General features: G+C 36.3%; 1 protein-coding gene across 12 annotated transcripts in view; it reads right to left on the reverse strand.

The window, feature by feature from the left end:
• ZC3H13 (zinc finger CCCH-type containing 13) overlaps nucleotides 1-16,684 on the reverse strand; it is a 95,230-nt gene that overhangs the window by 56,380 nt on the left and 22,166 nt on the right. For 11 of the 12 annotated variants that reach the window (XM_084879297.1, XM_084879296.1, XM_084879302.1 and 8 more), the window contains 2 exons: nucleotides 11,232-11,340; nucleotides 463-602 (listed from right to left, as the gene is read on the reverse strand). The exons of the other annotated variant lie outside the window; for it this stretch is intronic. In XM_084879297.1, coding sequence (XP_084735423.1) covers nucleotides 463-549 — 87 coding nt within the window. In that variant the 5' untranslated portion in view covers nucleotides 550-602; nucleotides 11,232-11,340. The remainder of the gene's footprint in view (nucleotides 1-462; nucleotides 603-11,231; nucleotides 11,341-16,684) is intronic. 12 annotated transcript variants of the gene reach the window in all.

The following is a 16,684-nucleotide window of genomic DNA, read 5'->3' on the forward strand; positions in this document are numbered from 1 at the left end:
TATGAACCTATGCCTTTAAACAAATGCTAATTAACTCCCTTAAATAATACTAATACCAACAAAACAAAATGAAATTATGAAATTTCAAAATCTCCTAAAAAAATCACAAATTATATTCAAATAAATTCTCTCTCTACTCTTTTAGTAATGAAACAATTATTCTGGAAATAGCATGGGCCTAAACAACAGACATATATATATATTCAAATCCCATTTTACATTAGCTGGTAACTCTGGGCAACAGAACTTCAGTTTTGTTCACCTGTTTATTATCTATTTAACTAATAGCGTAATGTGAAGATTAAATTATTAACACATATGAAATGACTGATATAGAGCAAGTTGACCAATATGTGTATCAATAGCCCAATACAATTTAAGATGTGCCCAGAAGCTAATGAGTTCTCTGGTCAATATTCATGTTGATGCTTATCGACTAACATATTTCAATAAATAGCATACCTCCTTTTTAATAATAATTTCTTCTCTCTTTTCCATGTTTTCTTGTTCCAGCTTCATTAATTCCCTCTGTATCTTCTGACGCTTCATTTCCAATGACAACTCATGAACATAATCATAATTAATATCTCCATTGTCAGAATCTTGAAACAAAAAAATCTCATTACTTTTAAGAAACTATCATAATAATCTCTATAAAATCTAGAGAATCTTTTCAAATAATTTTTATACAAATCAAAATAGTAGAGCCTTTATTAGATTAACATACTTTTAAAAGATAAAAGAAATATACTGTTTCTATAAAGGATTAAAATCAATATGGCTGATTTATGAAAAATCAAATATTTTTAAGGTTTCTGGATTTGCTGGAAGTAATTTGGGGTTGTTGGGAGTTGGAGTTTTGATTAAGAGATGGGATTTTTAAAAGATAAAACACCCAATTATAAATCCTAAACATTAAACATACCAAAGCCTTCAGTATTACACACTGCATATAAAATTAATCATTACCTCCTTAATTTCCTTAGAGACTCATTAATACTAAATAAAGGTTACATTAGTTGTGCAATATTGTTTCCATGTTGTTGTTTTTTTAATTAGTGGCACAATTGATTTGTAACTAAATATGGTTAACTATTTTTAATACTAATGTGTACATGAGCTAATTTCTGAAGGATATATAACATTTTCATTAAAAGTGATTTGTACTAGTTCCTTAGATTAGAACTGTACATCTCCTCAGTGGGTTTGATACTATGTTTCTATTTCCATTCATTTCTTCCAATGGAGGTGGTAGCAAGGAAGAAATCTGGTTAAGGAAAAGAAAAGGAAGAGTGGTGTGCAGAGCTGCTTCATTATAACACAAGTTTTCAATGGCTATTGGCACCACCACCCAACATCTCATTCTCATTTGCTATAAATGCCAAAAAGCCTGGAGGTGGGAATTTTACTGACTTCTAACCTAACACATGACTAGTTGGGCTTAATGGATTGCAAAATGAGGTACCTTCTCAAACTATATTTTTAGCACTTAAGAACACCAGTTCTTAACCTGGAGTAAAGAAGTAAAATGAACTAAAAAACAAAGATATCTAGTTCTACTTGACTGCTTAAAGCATAAGAAAATGGGCATCATTGTCATGTACTGATAAAATACAATAGAATGTCAACTATCCACTTATCATGGGGACTGAGTGTAGAAAACCAGGTGCACTGGTTATATATCTGTTATCTGTGTGATTAAACTTGATTACTCATGTTATATTAGAATATGACAACTTATCAGTAAATATATAAACTAGACTAACTCATAATTATCGGTCACAAAACAATCATTAAGTGGCATATAACATTTACTAGGTAAAATAATTAGAGGTGGTGAATTAAATTAAAAATGGATCTATCTAGTTACTATTTTACTTCCCATTGACATAGATCAGTAAATAATAGGTTTGAAATACATGGTTTGATTGTATTCTTAAATTATTAATAGACAGATGAAATTTTATAACCAAATACTAAGGATAAAACAAAGAGTATTAACAATAATACTGTGCCCATCAAAAAGCTACTGTGTGGAGGTATCACCAATATAGAATACATGTAAGAACTGAGAAGCTGGCTTTGAGACTTCATTCCCAGCCACCCAACCAAGGAAGTAGGCCTGAACAGTTAAAAGATATGTCAAAGACAATGTATGTACTACAGCTAATGCAATTTGCTGAAAGAGAAGTTGAGTCTTTAATCAGAAACTATTTTTATTTTATGCATATTTTTATAATCAAAAGATGCCTTTCTAGTCCATAAGAAATGGGATACAAAGTAGGCATGTTAACACCTTCAGAAAATTTGACATAATGAAGTTTTAAAGCTTGCTGTCAATACAACAAAAGAGCATAACTATCAAATCATATATATATATATATATATCTCAACATATGTGTAGCTCCATCTATTGAAAAAAGTCTCATTATTTAACCAGTACACCTGGTATATATTTAAGTATTTCTTTTTGTCTTTTATTTCTAGGCAATTTGATTATATTCTTTTTCTCGTTTAAAACATAATGATTTCATAGACATTTCTAGAACATACGAAGTGATAACCTGATAAGCCTAGTACAGTGTTTTCCAAAGTGTGGTACGCGTACCCCCAGGGGTACAGGAAGTTTGGTGGGGGTACGCGTTGCACCGGAGTTTGGTGGGGATATGCACTGCACTGTGCTTAGCTGTGCCTAATTCTACGTTCTCATGAATACGAGGGGTACTCAGCATTACGAAAATTATAGAAGGGGTATGCCTATGTCAAAAGTTTGGGAAACATTGGCCTAGTAGTAGCAACCTGGCATCATACATAATTATTACAATATTATTAACTATTGTTTCTTATTGACATTATATTCCAAGGGCTATTTTATAATTGTCAATTTACACTTCTTAATCTGTTCACCTTTTTCAGCAGATTTCCCAAAGCCCCACCCATCTAGCAATAATCAGTATGTTCTCCATATCTATCAGCCAGTTTCTGGTTTGCTTGTTCATTTTTTTTAGATTCCACAAAAAATGAAATCATGTATTTGTCTGACTTATTTCACTTAGCATAATAAATTCTAGGTCCATCCGTGTTGTCTCAAATGGTAAGATTTCATTATTTTTTATAGCCAAGTATTATTACATTGTATATATTTACCACATCTTCTTTATCCAGTCATTTATTGACAGGCATTTAGGTTGCTTCCATATATTGGCTATTGTAAATAATGCTGCAATAAATATAGGGATGCATATATCATTTCAAATTATGTTTTGGACTTCTTTGGCTTGATACCCCAGAAGTGGATTTGCTGGGTCATAGGTATTTCTATTTTTAGTTACTAAGGAATCTCCATGTTTTCTATAGTGGCTGCACCAATTTGCAATCCCACCAACAGTGGACGAGGGCTCCCTTTTCTCCACATCCTTGACAACACTTAACTGTTTATTTATTCTGATAGGTGTGATATCTCATTGTGTGTTAATTTGCAGTTCTCTAATAATTAGTAACACTGAACATCATTTCATATATCGAATGACCATGAGTATGTCTCTACGTATTTATTTTTGTTTTGTTTTTTTTTCTTGTAATTGATACTAGTTTCATGGCATTGTGGTAAAAAACCTACCACATAATGCTTGATATGATTTCAATCTTCTTAAATTTATTGGGCTTTTTTTTTGGACTACTATGTGGTCTAATGTGAAAGAATGTTCCATGTACACTTAAAAACAATGTATATTCTGTTGCTTTTGGGGTGAAATGCTTTAAGCATGTATTCCAATGTGTTTTTGAAGGCTGTTGTTTCCTTATTGATTTTCAGTCTAGATAATGTCATTGGGGTGCTAAGTCCCCTACTATGACTGTATTACTGTCAACCTCTCCCTTTATGTCCATCCATTTTTGCTTTATAGTTAGGTGCTCCTATGTTGTTTCATAAAAGTTTATGTGTTATGCTACCCCAGATATTTTTTTGTTTCCATTTGCATGAAATAATCCTTTTCCATCCTTTTACTTTCAGTCTGTGTCTATCAATCTGAAATTGGTCTCTAATGTATGAGGGGTGTTTTCTATTCAGCTACTTTATATCTTTTGATTGGAACATTTAATCTACTTACATTTAAAATGATTACTAAAAGGTATGTAGTTATTGCCATTTTATTATTTGTATTTCTGACTCCTCTTCCTCCTTCCCTCCCCTCCTTTTGCTTCTTGTTCTTATTCTACAAGAAGTCCCTTTAACATTTCTTGTAATACTGGTTTGGTGGTAACTAACTCCTTTAAGCTTTTTCTTGTCTGGAAGGTTCTTTATCTCTCCTTTAAGTTTTAATGATAGCCTTGCTAGGTAGCGTAGTCTTGAATGTAGGTCCTTACATTTCTTCACTTTAAATATTTCATGCCAACCATTCTGGACTGTGAAGTTTCTGTTGAGAATAAAGCTGACAGTCATATGAAAGCTCCCTTGTAGCAATTAATGGGATTATTGAATATGTACATTCCTTTTGCCAGGTTAGGGAAATGTTCAGTCATTATTTTTTCAAACAGGTTCTCAATTCCTTGCTCTCTCTTATCCTTCTGGGACCCATAATGTGAAAGTTGTTATGCTTGGTGTTATTCCAGAGGTCCTTTAAATTATCCTCATTTAAAAAAATTCTTTTTGCTTTTTGATGATCCATTTGGCTGTTTTCTGCTATCTTGTCTTCCAAATTGCTGATTCGATCTCCTCTTCATCTTATCTACTGGATTTCTTCTAGAGTAGTTTTCAATTCAGTTACTATATTCTTCATTTCTGAGTGGTCCTTTTTTTATGGTTTCTATGTTCTTTTAAATGCTTACTATCTCTGAATTTACACTGAAATATCCATTCTTCCCCTAAAGTCTCTGAGCAGACTTTTAACTATTGTTTTTAACTCTGCATCTGGTATTTGGTTGCTTCCATTCCATATAATTATTTTTCTGGGGATTTCTCTTGTTCTTTTATTTAGGGCATATTTCTTTGTGTCCTCATTTTGGCTCCCTCTCTGTGTTTGCTTCTATTGATATGTACTAGGTAGATGTGCTATGTCTCCCAGCCTTGGCAGGATGGTCTTATGATTTAAGTGACCCAGAAGGCCCAATGGTGCAGTCACCCTGATCACCTGAGTCAGATGCTCCAAGAGCATCCCTTGTGTGAATTGTAATGTGCCCCCCTACTGTAGTTGAACCTTGATTGCTTTTGGCACATCAGGGAATAGCGTTGACTGATAGGTTATCTGGCTGTGAGGACTAACCACAACCACACAGTACAAACTGCTTTGTAGTGGCTCTTCCCACGGAACAGATTCACCCCAAAAGGGCTCTGGTGCCTGCTAGGACCACCCGTTGTGTGTGCTACTAGAGGAGTTAATTGGGTGATACTCTGTTATGGTCTCAAATAAGCTAAAAGGTGTATTGTTTCTGGGGCCTTTTGGGTAAGTTTCTGGTGTAGGCCAAGGTCAGCTGCTCCCTATGATAATCTGGGGTTACCTGGTAGAACATACAAAGTGATCTATAGTTGGCTGCTGCCAGTGCTGGGCCTGGAGGCATGTGGGAGAGGCCATGATGCTAAAATCAAGGCTGGTGGTACCAGTTCCAGGCTTTGGGCCAGAGAAAAATGTACAGAATACCCTGAGGCCAGCTGCCAGCTGTCCATAAGGCTCAGTCACTGAAAGAGTTGCGGGCTATACACAAATTGGGTGAGGCAGTGTCTTGGAAAGAGCAGAATGGGGAGAGTAGTGTTCAGCAGGTTAATACAGATTCAGATTTGGTACCAGGGCCAACCCTAGGACCACTCAATAAGAGGGACAGGTCACAGTTGCTGCCTGCCTGGTGCCTATGTACTTCTAAGAGTTTTGAAGAAAAGACTGTAGCTGATCACTTGATCAAGCCTGGCTGCCCACTGCTGAAAGAGCATGTTGTGGTGCATGTACAGGATCCCTCTGCAAATAAGATATTCCTCCCAATTCTCAATTACTTCTGGGGTGTGGGGTCAACCCATTTTGCACCTCTGTTCCGCTACCAGTCTTGACATGGCTACTTTATAACTTTAGTTATAGAACTACTATTCACCTAGTCTTCAGATGGTTATCCAGACTGTTCGATAATTTAGCTATAGTGCTAATGTGGTCATAAGAAAAGGCAATCACAGAGTTTACCTCTTCTGGCTTCCTTACTGGACATTAAAAAATATTTGGAAAAACATGTAAAACATGCCACCATCTCACAAATTTTATTTTTGTTTTGCAAAGCACAGTTATTTTCCATATAATTTTATGTTGGATTTATTACTGTTATTATAAAATGAATGAGTAAATATTTAAAAAATTTCTCATATTCAATTTCTAATATGGGGGGATCCTTAAAAAGAATGTATATTTTTAGACATACCAGTACAGACCAATTTCTCTTATACTTAGCTAAAATTGCTATTCACTTTTGAAAATGCAGAAGGAATGATAAGTCTATAAACCAGTTCAGTGTCACTATCTGGGGACAGGCATGACTGTCTAAATCCATGATTCAATGTTTTTTCAACCAGATAACTGTAAATCATAAAGTCACACTATTTTCAAAATGTGCAGGTTTCAATCAAGAGAAAACATAAATAGCCATGTGAATACTTTGTAAGTGAAATCACCATAAAAGTAGTCATCTTTTTTTTTTTTTTTTTTTTTTAATAGTATTATAGAGGTGGATGAAGAACTTTATTTACTGGATTACTAAATGACAGAAATTTAACAAAATCCCTATTTTGGACAGAAATATAACAATACATGTCAAAATTTAGTGGTATAGAACCACCATTATATCTCTGCCTCCCCAACTTCTGTGGATCAGAAATCTCAGAAAGCTTTGTCTTTTGGTGCTGTTTCTGATCTATGAAACATCAGCTGGGGTAGATGGTAAGGATTCAACTTCCAAAATGGTCTTTTTCTTCACTCACATCTGCCACCTTGGTGCTTCTTGGTGTCTTTCCATCTCCACATTGCATGTTGTCTTCCAGGACCTCTCCACTACCTATGGACTTCTCACATGCTTGGTGGAATTGGGGTGCTCATGCTTTTTTTTTTTTTTTTAAATTTTTTTTTAAAATGTATTTTTATTGATTTTTTACAGAGAGGAAGGGAGAGAAATAAAGAGCTAGAAACGTCGATGAGAGAGAAACATCGACCAGCTGCCTCTTGCACAGCCCCTACAGGGGATGTACCCGCAACCAGCGGGTACATCCCCTGAATCGAACCTGGGACCAGAATCGAACCTGGGACCTTTCAGTCCGCAGACCGACGCTCTACCGCTGAGCCAAACTGGTTTCGGCCTGTTTTTTTTTTTTTTTTTTTTTTTTTTTTAATTTTAAATGAATTGTTATTGTTCCTATTATTACAAATGTTCCTCATTTTTTTTCCCCCTCCATTGCTCCCCTATACCAGGTTCCCACCTCACCCTCTGACTTTTCCACACCCCCCAATGACCTCATCTATAGGTGCACAGTTTAGGTTCAGTCTCTTCCTGCACCCCCCCACAGAACAAAAGGGAAATAAAGTTTAGGTGTACGTAAAAAACTAGTTTATAGTGTTTACTGGCAGGAAGTTGAGGGAGCTTGTGGATGAAAAGTTCTATCACTTTTGTGCAGTAAACATCAAGCAGGACAAATAAAGGAATTAGAAATTTAAGGATAAGTTTCTGAAATAGGTACTATGAAAACATGGAGAAAAATGACAAGTTCTTCTGTACCTTTTAAATTTTCAATAATAATGTATACATTATTGAAATAGAGAAACTTACTTTTAAAGATAGGAAGTTTTTAAGAAATTTCAGAAAAATTTAAATCCCCAAACAAATAATAATAATAATAATAATAATAAAAGAATGTTGGGTATGTTGAGTTAATTCCGTACTATTCCAGAAAAGTTAGATATCTAATTTTGAAGAGTCAAAGTTTCTAATATTTTATTTTCAACAACATTCGTGCACGCAGTGGGGTCTCAGCCCAGCCTGCACCCTCTGCAATTGGGGATCCCTACCCTTTTTCTTATCTAGCTAAACTCTTCACATTTAAAAAAAAATTAATTGAAATTCCACATACTCTAGGAAATTCTTTTTGAACAAATTTCTTTACAATCTATATTGTTTTCATAGTATACCATTCTTTTTCTTTAGCAGCAACTTAAGAGTTGATGCAATGTGTTTCTCATTCTTGTATCTGAATTTTTTCTTGTTGCTCTTGTAATAGTGAAGCTTATCCAATTTACATTTGCCTTTCAAGGGCTTATATTTGGTTCGATTTATAGTTGGCTCCCTGCCTTTTTTTTTTTTTTTTTTTTTTAAGCAATAAATGTGGGTTGTTATAGGAAGCCTCACTTGTAATCAAGCCTTTAGGTCTCCCTATTTCTATAATAACCTATCACTTTAGCATACCAGAGATTGTGCTCATTTATAGAAAATAACAATAAATGTGACCTGATCATTTGATCTAGTAATATTTTATAGCAAGATGTATTATTCTAATAATTTACTACAAAACTGAGGTTTACAGAAATAAATGACATTGAACAATAAAGAATGACTCAAATATCAAAGCATAGTACACTTAGGGCCTCCCTTGTCCTGTGTCTCAGAACTCATAACATAATACACAGTTGACATGGAACTCAGCTTCCTTTAAAATAGGAAGGGATGCCATACTCATGAAGCAGCTACATTCACACTTTTTTTAAAAATTTAATTCACAGCACATACTCTTTGTACGAATTGTTGGAAAATCACCCTAGCAATTACCTCTGTTCCTCTCTCTATTGTTGCCTTACATTCTGATGTCATTACTGGGCTTTTATCACCCACTTGCTCTAATAAGATTATGAATTATTTAAGGGCAGAGATCATGACTTGAGCTTGTGTTTCTCTGACATGGTGCAAATACTCAAATGCCATCCAGTCCAAATGACAGTGATGAGATAGGCCCACGTTGCTGGAGACCTCTGACTTTTATTTAAGAGGCCTCATTTGTTCTTTGCCTTTACAGAGGGGTGGGTAGGGGCTGAGGGAATTTGGGAAAGCCTTGACAATTCTCCTCCTGAAAGATTTTGCTAAGCTGCGCCCGGGACTTAGGGCGGCTTTTTTGCCCAAGACCGCCGGGTAGCTTCTTCCCCTGGGACTACCGGGCATTTGTCCAATTAAAACCCAGACACACAGCAATGACAAAGGCACTGGTCTCCTACTGCTAATGCGTGGGGATCAAACCCCAGCCTGCAGGAACTCACCCTCAGTCAGGACAGGGCTGATGGGTGGACCTGAGCTGGTGCTCCTAGCTCTGGGGAGAGGGAAACTTCCCGTGGCTGCAGGATAGAGGTCCTGGACTTTGTGCAATGTGCTGAACAGGTCCTTAGCACAGGCTGGTCAGCGGAGCAGCTTCTTTGCCCAGGACTGCCAGGCGGCGTAGCTTGGCCTCTTGGCCCCGGGACTGCCAGACAGCTTGGCTTGGCCTGATCCTCCTGCGGGTTTGTGTCTCCCCTCCAGCCCCCCTGCATGTTGTTCTATCCGGCTCCAGGGCTGGGTGTGGGCCACCCTGTGTTATTCCCTTGGAGCCCCTCCTCCTGAGCTGGTTGTGACTGTTGCAGCGTCCCGGCCTAACTTGCATATTACCTCTTTATATATACAGATTGGTAAAACACAATGGAACATTATAGCTGCCTTTACAACTACAGGGTGTCTCCCCAAAATGTATTCATACATTTTGAATAATTACAAAGTGAGTGTTTATTAAAATACATTTTATTTTCAAAATTGAGCTATCAGTTGTTAAAGTATGTATACATTTTGGGGGATACACACTATATTTTATAAGCGATATTAGTTTGGCTTATGAAATCCCAATGAACTAATCATAGGAGTTTCTCGTTTGCTCTTAGAAGCACTCTTCAACAGACAATGCTGTTCAAAGATGGAATAAATTCCCTTAAAAAGTACTGATATTCAAATTACTGGAGAAGCATTTAGGGTACAATTCAAATATTAGACTAGATAAGTTTTCAGAGATTGTTCTTAATTATAGGCATAAATATTTTAGGCTTGCAGACTCTTGGCTTTCCACAAAGATTCAATTCATCCATGGGAGCTCAAAAACAGCTACAAAAAATATGTAACCCAGAAATAAGCCAATCAATGAAAGAGAAACACCACATGACCTCACTCATTTGTGGATAACAAAGAGCATTATAAACTGATGAACCAAAAGATAGATATAGAGACAGTAAATCAACAAGTAGACTGTCAAATTACAGCGGGGAGGGGAGGAAGATCTGGGGGAGATTATAGATCAACCGAAGGACTTTTATACATGCATATAAGTATGACCAATGGACACAAAACTCTGGGGAGGGAGGGGATGTGTGGGAGGGAGGGTGGGGGGCAAAAAAAAAAAAATCAATAAAATATATTAAAATAAATAAATAAATAAATAATTAAAAAAAAAAAAAAAAAAAATATGTAACCCAATGGGTATGGCTATGTTCCAACCAAGTTTTTTTTTGCAGAGAGGTGCCTGGTCCACAATTTTAATTTTATAACCCCTGGTCTAAGTTTTCAGCTTATGCTGAGAAGTTGCTTAAGTTCTTAAACTCTTTAGTTATGTATAAGAAATAGCAAAGCTATTGAATTGAGAAAATTATATAAATTATATTAAAATGCCTAGCACACCCAACACATTCAACAAATGAATTCCCTTTCTCTATATCTAGATCTCTAAGAAGATCATAAAAGTGAACATTTGTGCTCTATCCGATTTGGCTCAGTGGATAGAGCTTCGGCCTGCAGACTGAAAGATCCCAGGTTTGATTTAGGTCAAGGGCATGTACTTTGTTTGCAGGCACATCCCCAGTGGGAGGTGTGCAGGAGGCAGCTAATAGATGTTTCTCTCTCATTGATGTTTCTGAATCTCTATTCCTCTCCCTTCTTCTCTCTGTCAATGAAATATATTAAAAAAAAAAAAAAAAGAAAGAAAGAAAAAAGAAAAAAAAGGGGAAGTTGAAAAATGCAGTGTGAACAGCTTTTTCTGCCTTTGTTTTTCAATTATATGCCATTTTCTACTGATAGGAGATCACAGTTGAAAAGTGTTTTGAACCTACTCATCTACTGAAGGGCAGCTGGGCTGAAGCTGACAAAAAGTGTCTGTAAAGTGAATAATCAATAAATTGACTACTATATAAACAAAGATTTTTGAAACTCACCATCTCTATTAGTCTCCCACTCTACATTTTCTTCTTCACTTTCTGGAGTTCTTTCCTTGGTGATTTTTATGTCCTCCTTTTCTCTATGTCTCCCCCTTGAAGATTCTTTCTAAAAAGTACATAAATACACAGAAATTACTGTTATTTTTTAAAAAATTGAATGAGATAGTTATTGTAATACAAAATATTTCTAACTCCATTCATTTTTAACAAAGAATCAATTTTGCAAATAACCACTAAGTAGAAGATATGACAAGTTCTAGTGTAGCACCACAATGAAAAGACATTATAAATACCTATTTCACTAAAGAACAGCGATGTAGTACATGTAAGGAGTAACTAAGATTTTAAAATATACAAAGCAAATCTATTATTTTAAACGTTGATAGTGTGCTACATACTTTTGTGTGTGTAAAGTCACAAGGGTTTGTGACTTTAACATAACAGCATTTCCTACACACCCTGAAGATAAATCCACACTCATTACAAATGCTTTAAAAACGAGAGACTTGCCCTATTTTGATGAAAACAAAAATGGTAGCCAAAATAGTTAGAAATCAGTGCTAACTAGTATAAAAAAAGTTTTACACTTTATTCTAGGTGTAATAGCAGCCAACTGACAAAACAGATAATAGTAATTAGCTTATAAAATTTAATAAGCATATGTCACATAACAGAAAGACTTCAAACCACAATTAACTAAATGGTAAAAAAATAAAGTAACCAATATCATATAATTATCTTCCCACTGACAGTGTATCGCTTTTTTTTTTTACACTAAATCCTGACTATGAAAGTCACTAACACGCAAGGACAATAAAGGGTAAAAATTCTTTTGGGCACTATCAGACATAAAATTTGGCTGCTTAAAACACAAATTAACTTATCCTTGAAAACTTTTTTTCATTTATTTATGTATGTATTTATATTATGTATTGATTTCGGTGTACGGTTTAATGGTTAGATTATTGAAACTAGTAAATTTTTCATCTTTAGGTATGTAGTCATGTTGTACTACTTGCTCAATGAAATGACATATGATTGCTGGTAAGACAACAGAAGCTGACAAATTGTAAAAATTTCTGGTTGAACCAGACATGAAAAAATGGTAAAAGGTCCAAAAACAAAACACAAAACAAAAACCACTACTTATAGAGACATGAGGGGAAAAAAGTAACATTATTCTTAAAATATATTCTATGGGCTATCAGAAACTACTCTATATACCACATAACTTTTGAATGTTCTTTGGATTAAATCCACTCTAAACATGTATTAGTATGTATTATAAAAATATTTTTATAGGTGATTACCTCCGAATTATTCAATAATATATTGTGGTTTTAAAAAATCTATTTTTATTGATTTCAGAGAGGGCGAGGGAGAGATAGAAACATCAATGACGAGAAACAATCACTGATTGGCTGCCTTCTGCATGCCCTCCACTGGGGATTGAGCCAGAAACCCAGGCATGTGCCCTTGAGTGGAATTCAACCCAGGACCTTTCTTTCTTTTTAAAAATATTCTTTATTGATTTCAGAGAGGAAGGGAGAGGGATAGAGAGATAGAAACATCAATGATGAGAGAAAATCACTGATCGACAGCCTCCTGCACGCCCCCTACTGAGGGTCGAGCCCACAACCTGGGCATGTGCCCTTGGCCAGAATCGAACCAGGGACCCTTCAGTCTGCAGACTGACGCTCTATCCACTGAGCCAAACCAGCTAGGACTATGTTATGGTTTTTGTCTACCAAAGGATCCTGTATCCAACTACAAATTTACTTGAAAGGAGTTTCTGAGCAGTAGTAGTGCTTATACTATAAAGTAAATATTCTGTGAAATTATAACAGAACTAGAGGCCCATTGCATGAAGGTTCATGCAATAGGCCTTCCTTCCCCTGGCTGTTGGCTCCAGTTTTCCTCCAGCACCCGGGACCCAGGCCTTTGCTCTGGCCACCGCCACCTTCCATCTTCGCTTTACTTCTGTAGCTCCTCCCCCCCCCGCCCCCCATAGCAGGCGTCCCGCCCCGCTACTCCGTGTATGCAAATTAACCCACCATCTTTGTTGGGTTAATTTGCATACTCATGCCTGATTGGCTGGTGGGTGCCATAGTGGTATGGTCAACTACTTGCATGTTTCTTTTATTAATGTAGATATTTAACAGATTTAGAACCAGAAATGTAATCTCATTAAAAACAATTTATATATAATGACTTCTCTATTGTTTTTCAATATAACTCTGATACTATTCTCAAAGACCATATATATTCAGTAAGTAATAAAGACTGAATGCAGTCTTCAATATTTGGAGAAATTTCAAGTTAGGAAATATGTTTTATTCTAATATTTTTGTCAATTTCCCACCACAAATCATAATATTGAAAATTATTTTAGAGAGTAAGGGGGAAGGAGGAGGGAGGGAGAAACATCAATCAGTTGTCTCCTGCAAGACCCATACTGGGGATTGAGCCTGCAACCTGGGCATGTGCCATAACCAGGAATTGAACCAGTGACCGCTTGGTGCATGAGACAATGCTCAATCCACTGAATCACATTGAATAACCTTATAAGAAATAACTGGCCAGACTAGAAAATTATTTTGATAACACTTATTAAGGAGGCTAAGATCAGTAAAAAAAAAAAAATGTTGTATAACTTGATAAATGCACAATTATAATCCTTTTGCAAGCCAACCATAGCTGGAGCTCCACCAGTAATCATGTCATTTCAAATGTTAGCTCAATTTTTTTCATTAATAAAACAAGTCTCTGATTCTATTATATTCAAGTTAATATTGTTCATCAGGTTTTTTAATTCCCTTGGTTTTTAGATTCACTTGTTGATAGTTATGTATCTGTTGTTCATAATTTTTTATTTCAGAGAATGTTTTATTTCTTGTTGATCCCTTATTTTTTGTTAATCCCTTTTCATGTCCTTATAGGTCTTATTGGCCTTTTCTAGGAAATTCTTGAAAAACCTTTTAAGTGTGGTTTTGAACTCTATATCCAGTTGCTTTTTGTCCTCCATTTCTTTCGTTTGTGATCTGTTTCCTTGTCTCAGCATTTTCGCAGCTTCCCTGAGTTGGTAGCCTTAAAAGTCTCTGTGTTCAGCTTGGATGGGGCGGAGTTTCAGGGTGGAGCCTACAGCCTTGGCTTCTGTTAGCCACACCCTATGAGACTCCTGAGTCTCAGTATTCCTCAGTGTCCTTCAGTACTCATTGCAAGAACCTCTAAGAGAAAGGTGCTCTCGAGTTTCGCCTGCTACCAGTCTAGGCTCACCCCCAAAGAGCCCGGAACTGGGGTTCAGTTCAGTTGGAAGTGGAGTTCAGAGCAGTTTGGAGCTTTTGTCTCCTTCCTGCTAGGGCAATTCAGTGGCAATGTGCGCGCCCCCGGGACTTCCTTTCACCGCTCCCCTGGGTTTCCGCCTTACAGCCCAAGCTCCCTCTGTATGAGCCTGGGTCCCCAGGGTCTGCCCTAGATCTGGGGTTCAGTGAAGTAGGAACTGGGGCTCAACACAGTCTGGAGCTTTTGTCTCCTTCCCACTAGGGCAATCTAGCAGCAGAGTCAAAGGTCCGTCCTCTGCGCGCAATGTGTGCGCCTCCGGGGTCTCTGCCTTTCGCCGCTCCCCTGAGATTCCGCCTAACAGCCCAGGCTCCTTCGGTATGAGCCTAGGTCCCCAGGGTAAGGCCTAAAACTGGGTTCAGTGCTGTCGGATCTGGGGTTCAGCACAGTCCGGAGCTTTTATCTCCTTCCCGCTAGGGAACACCAGCCAGGCACTCAGCCTCCCCCTCCTCTCTGGCTCCGTCCTCTCCACATGCGCAATGTGTCTCAGTACCTTGGCTTTTACAGCTCTTCTGATTTTCCTTCTGGTTTTCTCTTTCCTTCTTGTTGTAGAATTTCCAGTCAGCCGACTGTCCTGTAGTTCTGGGTAATGTCCATTTTGTATTTTAGTTATATTTTATTGAAATTGTTGTGTGAGACTGCAGTTAGGTGTTACCTATGCCGCCATCTTGGATTCTCTCCGATTTATTGAATTTCTAATTTCACCTGCGGTTGCTATGGCAGGGCCAGACCAAATGATTTTTTGGGCCTTATGTGGACTGCAAGCAAGACATTCCCCACCCCTGGTTTAAATACAGTCAATTAGCAACCCTTGGATTTCTCCAAAACTACTATTAGGTCATGCCACTCTATGCTCTATTACTACAATTGACATTTTGTAACTAGAATCAAGTCTGCTTCTTAATTTCTCTTCCTGATAGTTCAAACAAAAATGCAACCCATTTCAGAATATTGTGTATCTGACTACTCTGCTGAATTTATCAGTTCTAATAATAGTGTGTGTTTGTAATCTCTGGGGTTCTCTATGCAGAGAAGCATGTTAGCTGCAAATAATGACAATTTTACTTCTACTTTTCAATTTGGATCTTTCTAGGTCATTTTTATTTGCCTCAAGGTAGTATTTTTTGATTTCTTCCTTGAATTTGTTGTTAACCCATCCATTTTTTAGTAGAATGTTATTTAGCTACATGTGTTTCCAGTTTCTTCTTGTAAATAATTTATAGTTTCATACCTTTGTGGTTAGAGAAGATACTGGATTTGATTTCAATATTCTTCAAATTTATTGAGATTTTTTTTGTGAACTAACATGTGGTCTAGCCTGAAAAATGTTCCATGTGCACTTGAAAAGAATTTAGGGTGAAATGCTCTAAAATATCAAATCCATCTGGTCTAATGTATCATTTAAGGCTGCTGTTTCCTTGATCAATGAATGATATATCCATTAATGTCAATTGTTATTGACATGAATAACTACATTACTGTCAATTTATATCTATCAATATATATTATTCATTTAATATATAACCCATTTAGTACATAACCCATCAATATATATTATTCATTTAGTATATATATATTATTCATTTAGGATATAACCCTTTTAAACATTATTGCACCCAATGTAGGAGCACTGGCTGCAATAATGTTTAAAAGGGTTATATCCTCTCATCAGGTTTATCACTTTATAATTATGTAATGCTTTTCTTTGTTCCTTGTTATAGCCTTTGTTCCAAGTCTATATTGTCTAATATAAGTATTGCTACCCCAGCTTTTATTTATCATTTCCATTTGCATGATAGTGTGTGTTTGTAATAGTAATCTCTTGGGTTCTCTATGCAGAGAATCATGTTAGCTGCAAATGGGTCTTTTGTAGACAGCACATACATGGATCTTATTTTCCTATCCATTCAGCAACCTTATGTTTTAAATGGAACACTTAATCCATTTACACTTAAGGTGATTATTAGTAGGTATGTAGTTTTTATTTTATTATTCCTATTTATGATCTCTCTCCCTCCTTCCCCTTCTTAAAGAAGTCCCTTTAACATTTCTTATAACACTGGTTTGGTGGTGATGAACACTTAGCTTTTAAATATATATAAATATTTTTT

This window comes from Pipistrellus hanaki (assembly GCF_964339955.1).
Source record: "Pipistrellus hanaki genome assembly, chromosome: 3".
Lineage (NCBI taxonomy): Eukaryota > Metazoa > Chordata > Mammalia > Chiroptera > Vespertilionidae > Pipistrellus > Pipistrellus hanaki.